The 12702-nt window shown below is 43.0% G+C and overlaps 2 protein-coding genes across 2 annotated transcripts; both read right to left on the bottom strand.

Moving 5' to 3' along the window:
- Positions 352-5132, bottom strand: LOC8083248 (glucose-6-phosphate isomerase 1, chloroplastic). The gene is made up of 14 exons (XM_002462464.2): positions 4442-5132; positions 3723-3836; positions 3503-3601; positions 3339-3422; positions 3066-3209; positions 2922-2987; positions 2760-2828; positions 2565-2672; positions 2398-2450; positions 2187-2325; positions 1949-2105; positions 1785-1863; positions 850-916; positions 352-718 (listed from the first exon to the last, which is right to left on the bottom strand). The coding sequence occupies exons 1-14, from the start codon at positions 4967-4969 to the stop codon at positions 578-580; spliced, it is 1848 nt and encodes a 615-aa protein (XP_002462509.1). The 5' UTR covers positions 4970-5132; the 3' UTR covers positions 352-577.
- Positions 6297-11190, bottom strand: LOC8063724 (protein CURVATURE THYLAKOID 1D, chloroplastic). Its single transcript, XM_002462465.2, has 5 exons — positions 10904-11190; positions 10562-10800; positions 7112-7216; positions 6842-6913; positions 6297-6754 (listed from the first exon to the last, which is right to left on the bottom strand). Exons 1-5 carry the CDS (start codon positions 10992-10994, stop codon positions 6686-6688), a joined length of 576 nt encoding a protein of 191 aa, XP_002462510.1. The 5' UTR covers positions 10995-11190; the 3' UTR covers positions 6297-6685.

The following is a 12702-nucleotide window of genomic DNA, read 5'->3' on the forward strand; positions in this document are numbered from 1 at the left end:
AATATATGCAATAACTGTCACCTTAAGGGAAATAAAGATGAGGATGGTGTTCCAATAGGTAGCCACGGCCTGGTACTATTTCCTGTATCAACCAAAAGGAAAAATCTATGACATTGACCTGCTCGAGGTCCATATCAGCTGCTGCCACCTTTTTTTTTTCTCTTTGTGTGTGTGTGTTGGGGCCTTGGGGGGGGGGGGGGGGTTAGGAATTGCAGATCTTAGATTGATGACAAGGATATTCCGATGGGAGATGCGTTGGGAGGCTGAAGCGATCGCAATGATACATGAGTTGCGTACACCACCTCTCTCTTTGTATTTGTGTTTTATTATTATTATTAAGGGCCCACAAAAAACAAATCAAATTCTAAAATACATTGTTGCTGCAATCGTGTTCAAGCACCTTCTGTATTTAAGGGACCCAAAAAAAAACAAATTCTAAAATACATCGTTGCGGCAATCGTGTGCAAACAACACCAAACAAGAAACTAATGGCACATCAGCAACACCCATGCATAGCATCGTTATCGTGTTGCTCCTGATTTATTCCAACAATTTTACACAGTTCCAGACCAGGAATCTATGCGGCCTGCATATCTTCGTCTACATTGCACTCACCGAGGTACACCTTAACGCTGCGAGGTGAGCCGCAGCTGCCTTCTGCTATAAGTGCTCTGTCGTTAGCAGCCATGTGCTGGATTATTTTGTAGATCATCTCAATCTGAAGAAGCAAACGTTGGGCATATGTTATAGAGGGAAAAAAACATTGTGTTTCTGTAGACGAAAATAGGGATGCCAATAGATGGGAGGCGCATGTGGTTAGAACAAAGGGAGCACAAAGGTGAAACTTACATCTTCAGGGCAATGGCAGCGATCTGCAATTTCATCTATACTCAATGGCTCACCAGGGTTCTCGCAGCTGGGAGACAACAAGTACATGAATCAACAAGCAATCCAGTAACTCCAATATAACGTTAATGAGAATCAATTGGGGAGTGAAATGCAGTTATGTGTAAACTAAGTGTGTGTGGGAGTGCGTTGTAAGGGTTCTTGCTCCTTATTCTTCTTAATATAAAAAGAGACAGCTCCTGCACGTTCAAGAAAAAGAAAAGACTTCTTTGCATACACATTTTGTGTCCTCACTTGTGCTGATTATTGAGTTTACATCATGTAAAGAAATTGGAATTTGGAGACAGTAAAACTTGTTTCATGAGTAAGGAAAGGTTGAGTGTAGAATCCACATGTTTCTTTTTTTTTTTTGGTAAGAATATTGACTTTCAACTCTAATCTAAGGACATGTAACTGTAAAACCAGCAGGACGCTATCTGTAATTTTGCAGCCCCATTCCCACATGATAACTGTCTGTAATTTTCAGATAGGTAAACTTTTCAAACATATATCAATTCCAACATCTAAAATGCTTTCTTAGAGAGAACCAAAGGAGAAATGGGCATTGCCACAGCTGTGGGGGTGGGGTTGCACTTCGAGTGTTTATTTTGAGGAACCACCCCATGAGTACATCCCTCCTAATGTTTGTACTAATTATTAGTTTGCATATGCAAGGGATAAGGTGGTGGTGGATGAACCTATTCCACTCCATAAACCAAACAAAAATGTGAGAGTGAGAATATGATGGACCACACCATTCCTCAAAGCAAACACCTACCTAGTCATACAACAAAATACATTTTCAAAGCAACATAACTAGAAATATGCCCCCAAAAATACTATGCATAACCAATCACTTCACAGAGAAACAGAAAGAACATAAGTCAAAAGTTTCATACGTGGCCTCGTTTAATACAGTCAGCACCCTTTTCTGAAGAGCCAATACTTCTCCTGCTGCCTTTTTCCCAGCCTCAACACCTGTAAATTACATAGCCCACACATAAATGATCCAGCAAATAGCTTAATTATAGAACTACATTATACTTTGTCATGAGAAGCATACCAGGCTGATGATAGGCATTGATATTAACCAAAGAAGCATAAATCCCCACAGCACGTTCATAAAGTGCAACCAGTGCTCCAACAGCTCTAGGAGTTACCTCTTGCACGGTAACAGAGATAGACTCCCGGTCATTTGCATAAAGAGCAGAACGGGTTCCCTGCAAAATATTATAAACTTCTATTATCTCTATCGCAGACAAATCAACATAATTTTTATCTCTTTAAAGTTCAAGGTTGACCTGCAACATCCCAAACAAATAGTCACCACATGTGACTCCAGGTTCAAGCTCCCAATCATGACCAGGAGGCCTGTCACGCAAGACCTCAATAAAAGTAACAAAGAAGTTGTGTACACCTTCTCTCAGCTGCTGAATGTAACTGTGATCAGAAATAATTCATTAGACTCTGCAATTTAACTACAATAATTCAGAAAAATTAGCACACACTTACGCGTGCTGGTCAGTGCTTCCTTTGTTACCATATACGGTTAGACCTTGATTAACCTGACATTGGAAATTTCTATGTTAAACAAAGAACAGTGATGAATGTAAAACCTGAAACCTAGTAGTTCAAAAACATCAGGTACAGTAAATTGACTAGAATATTAGGCTTTTTACCCGGTTGCCGTCCAGGTCAAATTCTTTCCCAAGAGATTCCATGACAAGTTGTTGCAAATATCTACTCAAAAGTAACAAACTATCCTTGTAAGGAAGTACAACCATATCCTGAAAGAGAGGAAAATAACAAAACAATAAGGAAAGTAAGAACAACATTCGTCAATAGAAGATGCTGCAATCAACGATGCTGGAAACCTTTTTGCCTATCCCTTCTGTTGCCCAATACCAACATAATGCAAGCAATGCTGCTGGATTTTCTTTAACCTGTTAAAAAGATAAACATGTTTGACATGACACATTTTCAATAGATAATCATACCATGATTGTAAGTTGTCCGTGTTCTTAACAATGCCATACCACAGTGGTCCGGGTTTCCTCATCCATTAAAGCTGCACCAGCTAGCATTTCCTTGATATCAATACCCTGAAAACAACCCCTTAGGAGTTAATTTGAAAGCATGTGAATGAAATCAACATACAGGAACAATGGGAAAGCACTGACCTGCAATGCAGCTGGAAGTAAACCCACAGCTGACATTTCTGAAGTCCTACCACCAACCCAGTCAAACATAGGAAACCGAGCTAACCATCCCTCTATTCTGGCAGTGTTATCCAACAGAGAATTTTCTTGAGTAATTGCAACACCCTGCAAAGCATTGCTCAGTCATATATCAAGGATGTGGAAACAGTGCATGAACCAAGTAACAGAACCTGATTACCCATGAACCAGTTGTGACAGAATTATACAAAACAAACAAGAACCTGAGGTCAAAACCTGTTTCGAGAATTGCAGCCCCGCATCTCTGAAGGCTTTCTGTACTTCCAGTAGACCATTGCGGGTTTCAGGTGTGCCTCCGCTCTATGCAAAATTGAACAATAAGTTCATGGTGCAGCTGGGAGAATATCGACAAAATAAGCAAGTTTGGGATCCTTAAGTACCTTAGAAATGACAATTACAAGAGTAGTTGCCAGTTCAGGTCCTAGTTGAGCAATTTGATGATCAATACCAGCAGGATCGGTGTTGTCAATAAATCTTATCTAGGAATCAAGCATAATAAGAGTTTAGGGTTATATCTTGCAACTGACAAGACATCTTAGATGCAAAAGATAGACAAATGCAATTTTCGTGCATCGCTCAGATTCTGACTTAGGGGCATACCTTCAGTGGAGGGTTATCAGGTGCAAGTGCCTCAGCAACAAATTGGGGGCCCAAAGCTGACCCTCCGATTCCTATAGAGAGAATTGAAGTGAAACGACCAGCTGGGGATTGAATCTGCATTTACACGAAATACCGTGTTATAAGACATCAGCACAAAAAAAGACTCAATAAGATACATAGCAACTATCCTTTGCATAATGCAATTATCATGCCTGTTAGAGTACTTGCCCCTAAATGATGTACTCCTATATAACCAGGCCATAAGGCAACACAATACATCAACAACATCAAACCGATTCTAGTTTCCTACAATTCCAAATCTTCAGTATAATGTTGTAAGATTATAAACAGGTCTGCTCTAAGCTCTCTCGTGATGGCATATCCCAACATTTTGTAACAGAGGGCTTGAGGACAACATATATGATAAACAAAGAGACACTTGCAATCAACTTCTTTCAAAATCTTGTCGCGAAAATTGTTCCAGGTGCTTTGATTCACAGTCATAAGCATATATGATATAAATGTGGCACCCTTTCCCTGACAGACTAGACACTCCCTCCAGTCGACAAATCAAACCCGAAAATGAGTTTTATAATGGATGGAGCTAAAAATGGTAGAGTGGCACAGCATACCAAGCATGCTATGCAATTCGAACTCAGCAGCAGAAGCAATTGCAGGTATCAAAGTAAGCAATTAGAAACAGAAAATGTTGCAGCGACCTTGCCAGAGACGACATCTTGGGAGAAGGCGAGGATACTGTCGAGCGCGGTCTCGATCTTGTTGCGGAGGAAGGAGTTGGGCGCGAGGGCCGGGTCGCGGAGCCAGTAGTGGCCGACCATGCGGCCCTCGTCCGGGTTGGCGATGGCGCCCTTCTCGAGCTCCCGCATGGCGGCGAAGGCCTGCTGCATCCGGGGCTCCATCTGCTGCAGGAAGTCGTCCGTGAACCCCATCCGGCTGACGTCGACGAAGAGGCCGAGCTCCTTGTGCTGGTACAGCCACTCGACGTAGCGCTCCCAGAGCTTGATCGGGTCCTTCTCCACCGCGCGGACGCCGCTGCCGTTCTCCGGCAGCGGCTGGGCCGGGGTCGGGGCGGAATTGGAGGAGCTGGAGCGGGAGAGGTCGGCGATGGAGTGGGGCGCGCGGAGGAGGCGGAGGTGGGAGGGCCGGAGCAGGAGGTGCCGGGGCAGCAGCCGCAGCCGGCACGCCGCGGAAGATGGCGGCGCCGCCGCGCCGGAGATGGACGCCATCGCCGGCAGCGTCGGTCGTTGCAGCAGGGGATTCAGGGCCCTCCTCGCTTTGTCCGCCTCTCGGTCTCGCGCTCACGCGCCTCCGCGCCTCCGAAGCGAGGGTTTAGTTTTGTGGGGGGAGGAGTCCACGAGGTGGAGCTGGTGGCGTCGCTGGGCTGGGCTTGGCTTTATTTGGGGGGAGGAAGACGAAGCCACGGAGGAAGAGATGTCCATGTCAGCTGGGTCACCTGGGTGGTGCCCCACCCGTCAGCCACCTCGAGTACGGGGTACCCTACTTGTCAGAAGTGGGCTCGGTATCACCACCGGGGCGTCATGCGGTCAGCACGTGCGAGCGACCGACGGCGTCGGGGGAAGTTGGGGAGGTGAGCTGGTGAGGTACGCTGTCGCCGGCCGGGAAAAATCTCAGCGGTGGAGACGGGAGATGCCGAGACGGTGGCTGGCTGCGCCTGCACGGATCGCTAGCGGGCCCGGGGATCTTTTCGTGAAGGGTCAAGGGACGGGTGAATTACGGGACAAAAAAAAAGGCCGCACGAAGCAGAAAAGCGAGAGGAACTCGCGGAAAGATATTTGCGCCTCGCGTTTGTGGTTTTTTTCTTGCGTCAGTTGCAGCTTCCTATTTTTCTGGAGATTGGCTGCTCTCGGGCTCGTCGACGGCGACCCTGGGACTGGGGATTGGGGGGCAGCGAATACAGCAAACAACCTGTGGCTGACGGGCTGTGTGTCACCCTAAACTCGAAATGCTGGTTGCTCACGGTTCTCCTGTTGTCGAAACACGAAACTGGAAATGCTGGTTCCTCACGGTTCTTCTGTTGTCGAAACACCAAATGCTGGTCGCCGTCAAATTCTTGTGGTTTCAGTTTTTAACTTTTCATGGCTCTTTATTACAGCTTGGCAATCAACACTCTCCTATTCCAGCTCTGTCCTTCTTCTAGTGGGCCCACAGCCACAGACACCCGTACTGTTTGTGTTGCAAACAAAAACGCCTTTGCCCTCTGGCCTGCCAGTAGTTTATGATGCCTCTTGGCTGTCCAGCCGCGTCCCTAGTGGTCTGAGATCCTTACACTTTGCCTTATGCAAACGCTAGTGGCCGTTTAGTCTGAGCTACCTCTATCTGATTGCCTCCTCCCTCACCTGGCGGGCTAACGGATCCCTTCCGTTTTCCAAATGCTTCATGGCTCTCGAGGAAAAAAAATCCTTTAACCTTAACTTTCTGTAATCTCAAGAGTCAAACACCAAACCGTATGTCACGGCTGAAACAGGAAATTGACCAAACAGAACAGAACAACAAGAGCAACAGAACAGAACCATCACTCTGTATCGACCTAACTAAAGGGAACATTTTCTTTAGTGTATTTAGAGAAAGGGCTGCGCCGCCGCTGACAGCATAATTAGTTGGTGAGTGGCGGCGAAAACCAACATTTTCGGCACCAACCAGAAGCCGGGTGTCCGGGTCAGAGGAATACAAACAATTGATAGCCGCCTCAACAGGCCCACAAACCATACAAAGAAAATCGCACATAATAGCACGTCATCCCAGACCTGCTCACCTAAATTAGTTGGAATCAACGCAAAGAGCACCGTGCCTACATGCCACAACACAACAACTACCTTTCGATTAGTAAAATTTGCTGGGGAAGTCCGAAAAATGTACTGATTATTCAAAAAACATCCATTAAAACTCAGTAGTGGTTAACAGAACAGGAAGAAGAGAGACGCTCAGTTGTCAGACCCTAAAATTTGCTTCTTGATGGAGCTGACTCTAGTGATAAGTTCATCACGGTTCTCCTGCACAAACAAAAAAAAATCATCAAAATATCAATACTGGAGGCATTAAAAAGACATCCATATTTCTAATGGAGCATAAGTAATCACCTTAAATATCAGATATCTCGATGTGAACCAAATTGTGAAGCCAAGACCAACAACTTCCATCACCTGAGGAACCTGTGCATCCAAAACAATGATCATTTTGTTGGGGGTGTTATCCATCAATTTCCAGTCGTTGGTCAAATCACACTAACACTTTAGTTGGCTCAAACTATCAATGATCTGAATTTTGTATGATTGATACTTATCTACTGCTATTTCAAGTATTGAAAGAAAAATAATTATCACATATGCAGAGAAGTGAGAGTTACATACCAAAGGGACTGAATCAAGTGCAGAAACCACGATTGATGATATCCAAATTGCAACAACAGCAGATGTGCCATATACGAGAGCAGAATATGATTTGTCAGAGTCCAACTGCACAAAAATAGTACTTAGAATTTAGAAATTAGAATTACATGTAACTGGAAAACTGTACATCATATGGGATCAGGAATTGCAAAATCTGTGGTAACTATTTGGTTCCCATCGGTAACCAACCAGGTTGGCCCAGACCAGTAAATTAATACTGATTTGATAAATTTGAAATTCATGAGAAAAATCTTTCTTTCTTTTATTCAAATCAATTGAAGTGTGTTAGTGTAAAACTAATAGTAGTGTGCACAACCAACAACCTTTGTCATACTTAACAGCCCTACAGATAACGATTTGCTGTGTTGAAAATCTATTACCAAAGCAACACGTGTAGACTAATATTTAGGCATTTCCAATATTTATTCTACCTACAATCTGATATGGTAAGAAAACTAATCATGGTTTCTTGCTCAATGATAACCATCAGAATACATGAAAATGTTAGCAGCCTACTAGACAGTAACCAATCTTGAATTTAATTTTGGATAATATAAAACTGGCTACAAATTTTGCGATGGTTGGAAAAAATTTGTACAGTTGATAGATAGAGGTGGGAAAATAGTAAGTGCTGAGGGAAAGGTGCCCTGAAATACCAAATAAGTAGGGACAATACCAAAATGCGTGGAACCAGTACCATTTTATTTTCAGGCGTTTTTTTCTGATTTTCTTAAAAACTAAAGGATAGCTAGGTAATTTCACGCATCTTTGAATATTAGATCCGTCGCGCCATGACCAACCAATTTTGTCAACTCCCTCTTCCATCACAGACCAGCATTTAGAAAAATTATAAATAGGACACCATCAGGTCCAAGGTGCTCTCTACGCTGCTCGTGCCTGCTATGCGCAGATGTAGTACCTCTAGAACACGCCAGTGACCACAGCGATCAACCGGTACATCAAGATCCCCACACTAAACTCGTCCAACATCTGTGACTCATCACCATCCCAGGCCTTCTTCAACCCGTCAGTCTGTCACTGGACAGCATGCTCATGCTAATGCCCAGTGAGATCGGATCGATAGAGCTGGGCAGCGGCGCCTCCAGCCTCCTTTCGTACGGGCTCCGACAGAACAGAATGACAGACCGCCACACATGCGAGAGCTTATTAGGAACGTATGTTAGGGAAATTGCAATACCTTTGAGTCCATACGTCTAATTTTACTAATCTGTTTACTTAAAATTAGAAGTACCATGATCGTACTTTCCAACCACAATAACAAAACTCTACTACTAGTAACTGGTCAGTTTTTGGTAATGGCCTAGGTCCAAGTTTTTCATATTTCTGAATTCTGGAACCTTGGATGGGATATGCTCTAAGAAATTTAATATAGGACGGCATTTTAAGAAGGGAAAAAGTCTAAATAACCCCCTGAACTATCTAGGGTCGTCTAATTTTGGGCTTGACCTACGAAACCGGGTAAATGGGACATTAAACTTTGGGTTTTGAGACATTAAACTTTGGATTTACCCCCTGAACTTTTATTTAAACCACCCAGGGGGTAAATCAAACCAAAACCCAAAGTTTAATGTCCCATTTACCCGGTTTCATAGGTCAGGTCCAAAATTAGACGACCCTTTATAGTTCAGGGGGTTATTTAGACTTTTTCCTTTTAAGAAGGAAAAAGTGATGACATACCATAGGAAGATATCCACCTAATTATTTAACTTTCTAACATCCCAAGATTTGGGCACACTGTAATGCTATTTAAAGTTGCTGCACTCAGGTTTTCTTACCATTCCATCCACTTTCACATTCCCCTCCATTTTTCCATAGCAGGATGATTGCTATAATTCCATTAATTTTCATAATGGAATTACAAATGTCTACCAATAAATATGAAAATAAACTGCAAGAAGTAAAAAAAACAAAAGACAACGTAAAGCAGTAACCAAGGCCTGGTAAGTATAAGTACCAAAACTAAAAAACTACCAAGAAACCACTAGCCAGTTTGATAACTGGATGGTTGGAAAAGTCAGTCCCAGGAAACACATGCAACTATCATTTCCCTCTGTTAATTGATTTCCCTCTGTTAATTGGATGATTGGCTCTGGTTCTGGGCTCTATTGCAGCGCTTTGAAGACCACAAGGAGGAGATGATCAAGGTGTTTCAGCTACTGGAGTCAAGAACCATGGAGTTCTTCATGGCTCATGATGGCCCGTATAGATAGTAATGCCAAACTTCTTGTTACTGAGACCTAGTTTGTCCTTGTAACAATTGTGGTTTGATGCCCCTTCATGGAAGGGGTTTGGAACCAAATATTTTTTTTCCATTATCTAAAATGAAATTGCGACTACATTGTGCAACCCCTCTAGTGTCAAGTTGGTTCTCTCAATACCCACCCCTTACCAAGTTACAAATGAGTGATACTTTATTAATCTGCAGGAGCTGCAGTCTATAATCTGAGAAGGCCAACTACAGACTTTCCCTTTTGATGCCAACTATTAAAAACCATAACTGAATAATTGTAATCAAAGCATCAGAAATTATAAGCCTACGATGCACACGCACACACTGACACACACACACACACACACGCACACTCACACACACGCACGCGCACAAACACACACACAAACCAAAAAAAAACTTCGATGCCTTTTCTTGGGAGGTTGCACATAGGGTTTCTAATATGAATAAAGAGAGTGAGTACACTAAACTATAGCATCAGTTGTACTATACTCCTAAATCCCAAAATATAAGGACGTCTAGGAATCTAAGGACAAATTAAACAGAAAGGCAAAAGTCCATCATGTCCCTCATTAAACAGCCAGGCTAGCTCCTGACTGGCTTAATTTTCAGCCAGACCAGCTGCTGATTGGTCTTGTGCGGTTGAGCACTTGAGCTTGGTGGATTCTCGAAAATCATTATATTTTGAGACAGAATTTTAACACTATAAATCCTAATATTTTGGGACAATGGGAGTAATTCTATAGAGCAAAAAAGTGAACATAATATTTAGCTTTCTCAAAAAATCATCGTCCATTCTCTAAAAACTGTCATTAAATTAAAAAATCCTACATTGTTACATCTCAGTGCCAACCTTCCTTGCCAAAATAAACACTCCCAAGAAGTTTATGAGCCTGATGTAACAATGGTCACGGTGATAGGTGGCTTGTGTGCTCTCTGTTTGCGGAACAAATCAGCTGCAGGTTTGCAACCATCTGAATACTGACGCGATATCAACAAACCCTGTACTATGAATCAAGGCGCTTAATGAAGAGAGAAGAAGTTTCCTCTTGTTTCAGTAGCAAAATGTTGAGCACACAAAACATTTTCACCTCAATCCAACCACCCATTTCAAAACGACAACACGACAAGCTTAAAAGCAATCGGATGCGCGCGCTCACCTCGACGCCGATCTGGTTGAGCACACCCCACGACGAAGCCGGCTCGCCCTGCACCTCCACCTCCACCTCCTCCTTCTCCTCCACCTCCACGCTACTCGCCTCCCTCCCAAAACCCTCCCACCCATCCCGCTTCGCAGGAGCCTGTGCAGGTGCGGCGGGCTTCTCCGACAGCAGGGCCCCGAAGTCGTCGGAGTCCTTCGCCCGCACCGCGAGCGAGGCCCCGCCGCGGCCGCCTAAACCTTGGGGGGTGCAAGAGCGAAGCTAGGGTTTTAGCTCTGTTGGTGTCGCAGCATTTCGCGGGATCCGAAGAACAGTGGGAGCGGTCGCGGCGGCGAAACGTACCTTGCTTGAGCTGCTGCTTCGGTTGCGAGATCGGCGATGGTCGCGGCGGAGGGAGGACGCGCACGAGCGCAGCGCGGGCGGCGAGAGCCATCGCTGCAAGCGTATGCCACCTTTTTTTTTCCTCCCCTCGTTCTGCTTTGCTCGGGCGGGGCGGACGCAGAGAGGGTGGCGGCTGGCGAGGTTTTTGGGGAGCTGGCGGCGCCGCTTCGTCGCGCTTCCTGCCCTACCGCACTCGCTGTGTCTACCTCGCTGCAGCGCCGCGTGTACCGGGACGTTTGGTTCGGTGCGCAGCGAGGCAGGCGCTTCGGAGAAGTGAGAAGCAATGTTTTAAATAGCGCGCTAAGCCTCTTAGCGGCAGTCTCTCTAAAATGCTAAGAAAAGCTATAGCGCGCTAATAGTGGGCTAAGCCATTTAGCGGCTGAACAAAAAATATGTCAAACATCATGAAATTTTACACATAATAAAGATGAAAATATTATGAATACCAATAGGGATAGATATTTCAAAGTCTTAGTAACATATTACATCAAAGTTCGTAGTTCATACATGATACATCAATAATAAACATACATCACATGGGGATATATCCCTGCTATTTGGGCCTCTAAGTTATTTGGTCCGATGGAAATGAAACCCAAGGCCAAATAACGGCGCTAAACTAACCAAATTTAGCGAAATTAGCGTGCTATTAGCTGCTAATAGCGGGAATCATTTAGCGCTAAAATCTTCATAGCTTAGCAGTTCTCTTCCAGAAACGCTAAATAGCGCTATAGCGTCCGCTATAGCGCGCTATTTAGAACAGGGGTGAGAAGTCGAGTGGGGGAGGCGACTGTTGAAATGAGTGAACTGTCACAAATCCATTCCCGCGAACGTTCACTCCTTTCCGTTTGAGCGAACGATACCGAGACGGACGTGTGCTGTTATAGGTACGTCATACTTATTCCTTCACCGAACATACGCTACCACAAGTGCAATCATATTTATCTTTTTTATATATTTTCTTCTTTTTTCTTTATATTTTCTTCTTTTATATGTTAACTAATTTAATTTTATTTGCACTATTTTGATCCCTTCTTTCACTTTTTCTTCTTCCTATTTTACTTAATCTTATGACCATAAATTGTATAAAGTTATGTATATAACCTGTTTTTTTATATGTATGCTACCTAATTTAGTTAATTAACTTATTATACAAAGTTATATATCTAACTTGTGTTTTTATGTGTATGCCATCAAACTATTTGATTAACTTATTATACAGAGTTATATGTATCTAACTTTTGTTGTGTGTGTATGCTATATAACTTAGTTGATTAACTTATATTATACAGAGTTATGTATATAATCTATCTTTTTCATATGTATGCTGTCTAAGTTATTTGATTAACCTATTATACAGAATTATGTATCTAACTTGTGTTTTCATTTGTATACTGTCTACTTATTTGATTAACTTATTGTATATAGTTATGTATGTAACCTATTTTTTCATGTATGCTATGTAACTTATTTGGTTAACTTATTGTTTGAGTTATATGTACTTTTATGTGTATGTATCCTAACTTATTTGATTAACTTATTGTATAGAGTTATGCATGATTAACTTAGTTTATTAACATAATGTATAGAGTTATGAATGATTAGTTTCTCAAATGAAAAGAAAATGCTGATGAAACCTAAATAGAATGTTCTATAACTTAGCACGCTTAACTTATTCTTTTGAAGTTATGTTGTGTAACTTAGTTTGTGTAAGTTATGTGCGAGAGAAAATATAACGATGGGTTCGTGTACACGCGCGT

This window comes from Sorghum bicolor, chromosome 2 (genome assembly GCF_000003195.3).
Source record: "Sorghum bicolor cultivar BTx623 chromosome 2, Sorghum_bicolor_NCBIv3, whole genome shotgun sequence".
NCBI lineage: Eukaryota > Viridiplantae > Streptophyta > Magnoliopsida > Poales > Poaceae > Sorghum > Sorghum bicolor.

What these genes read in the sequence shown, in the direction of transcription:
- LOC8083248 (XM_002462464.2), bottom strand. Translation starts at nt 4,969, where the DNA reads ATGGCGTCCATCTCCGGCGCGGCGGCGCCGCCATCTTCCGCGGCGTGC. An exon ending in GGCTGCAATTCTCGAAACAG is followed by an intron (nt 3,210 to 3,338) that starts GTTTTGACCTCA and finishes AATGCTTTGCAG; the next exon opens with GGTGTTGCAATTACTCAAGA. An exon ending in GGAAGCACTGACCAGCACGC is followed by an intron (nt 2,326 to 2,397) that starts GTAAGTGTGTGC and finishes TTCTGATCACAG; the next exon opens with TTACATTCAGCAGCTGAGAG.
- LOC8063724 (XM_002462465.2), bottom strand. Translation starts at nt 10,994, where the DNA reads ATGGCTCTCGCCGCCCGCGCTGCGCTCGTGCGCGTCCTCCCTCCGCCG. An exon ending in GAAGCAGCAGCTCAAGCAAG is followed by an intron (nt 10,801 to 10,903) that starts GTACGTTTCGCC and finishes GCACCCCCCAAG; the next exon opens with GTTTAGGCGGCCGCGGCGGG. An exon ending in TCAACCAGATCGGCGTCGAG is followed by an intron (nt 7,217 to 10,561) that starts GTGAGCGCGCGC and finishes ATTTTTGTGCAG; the next exon opens with TTGGACTCTGACAAATCATA.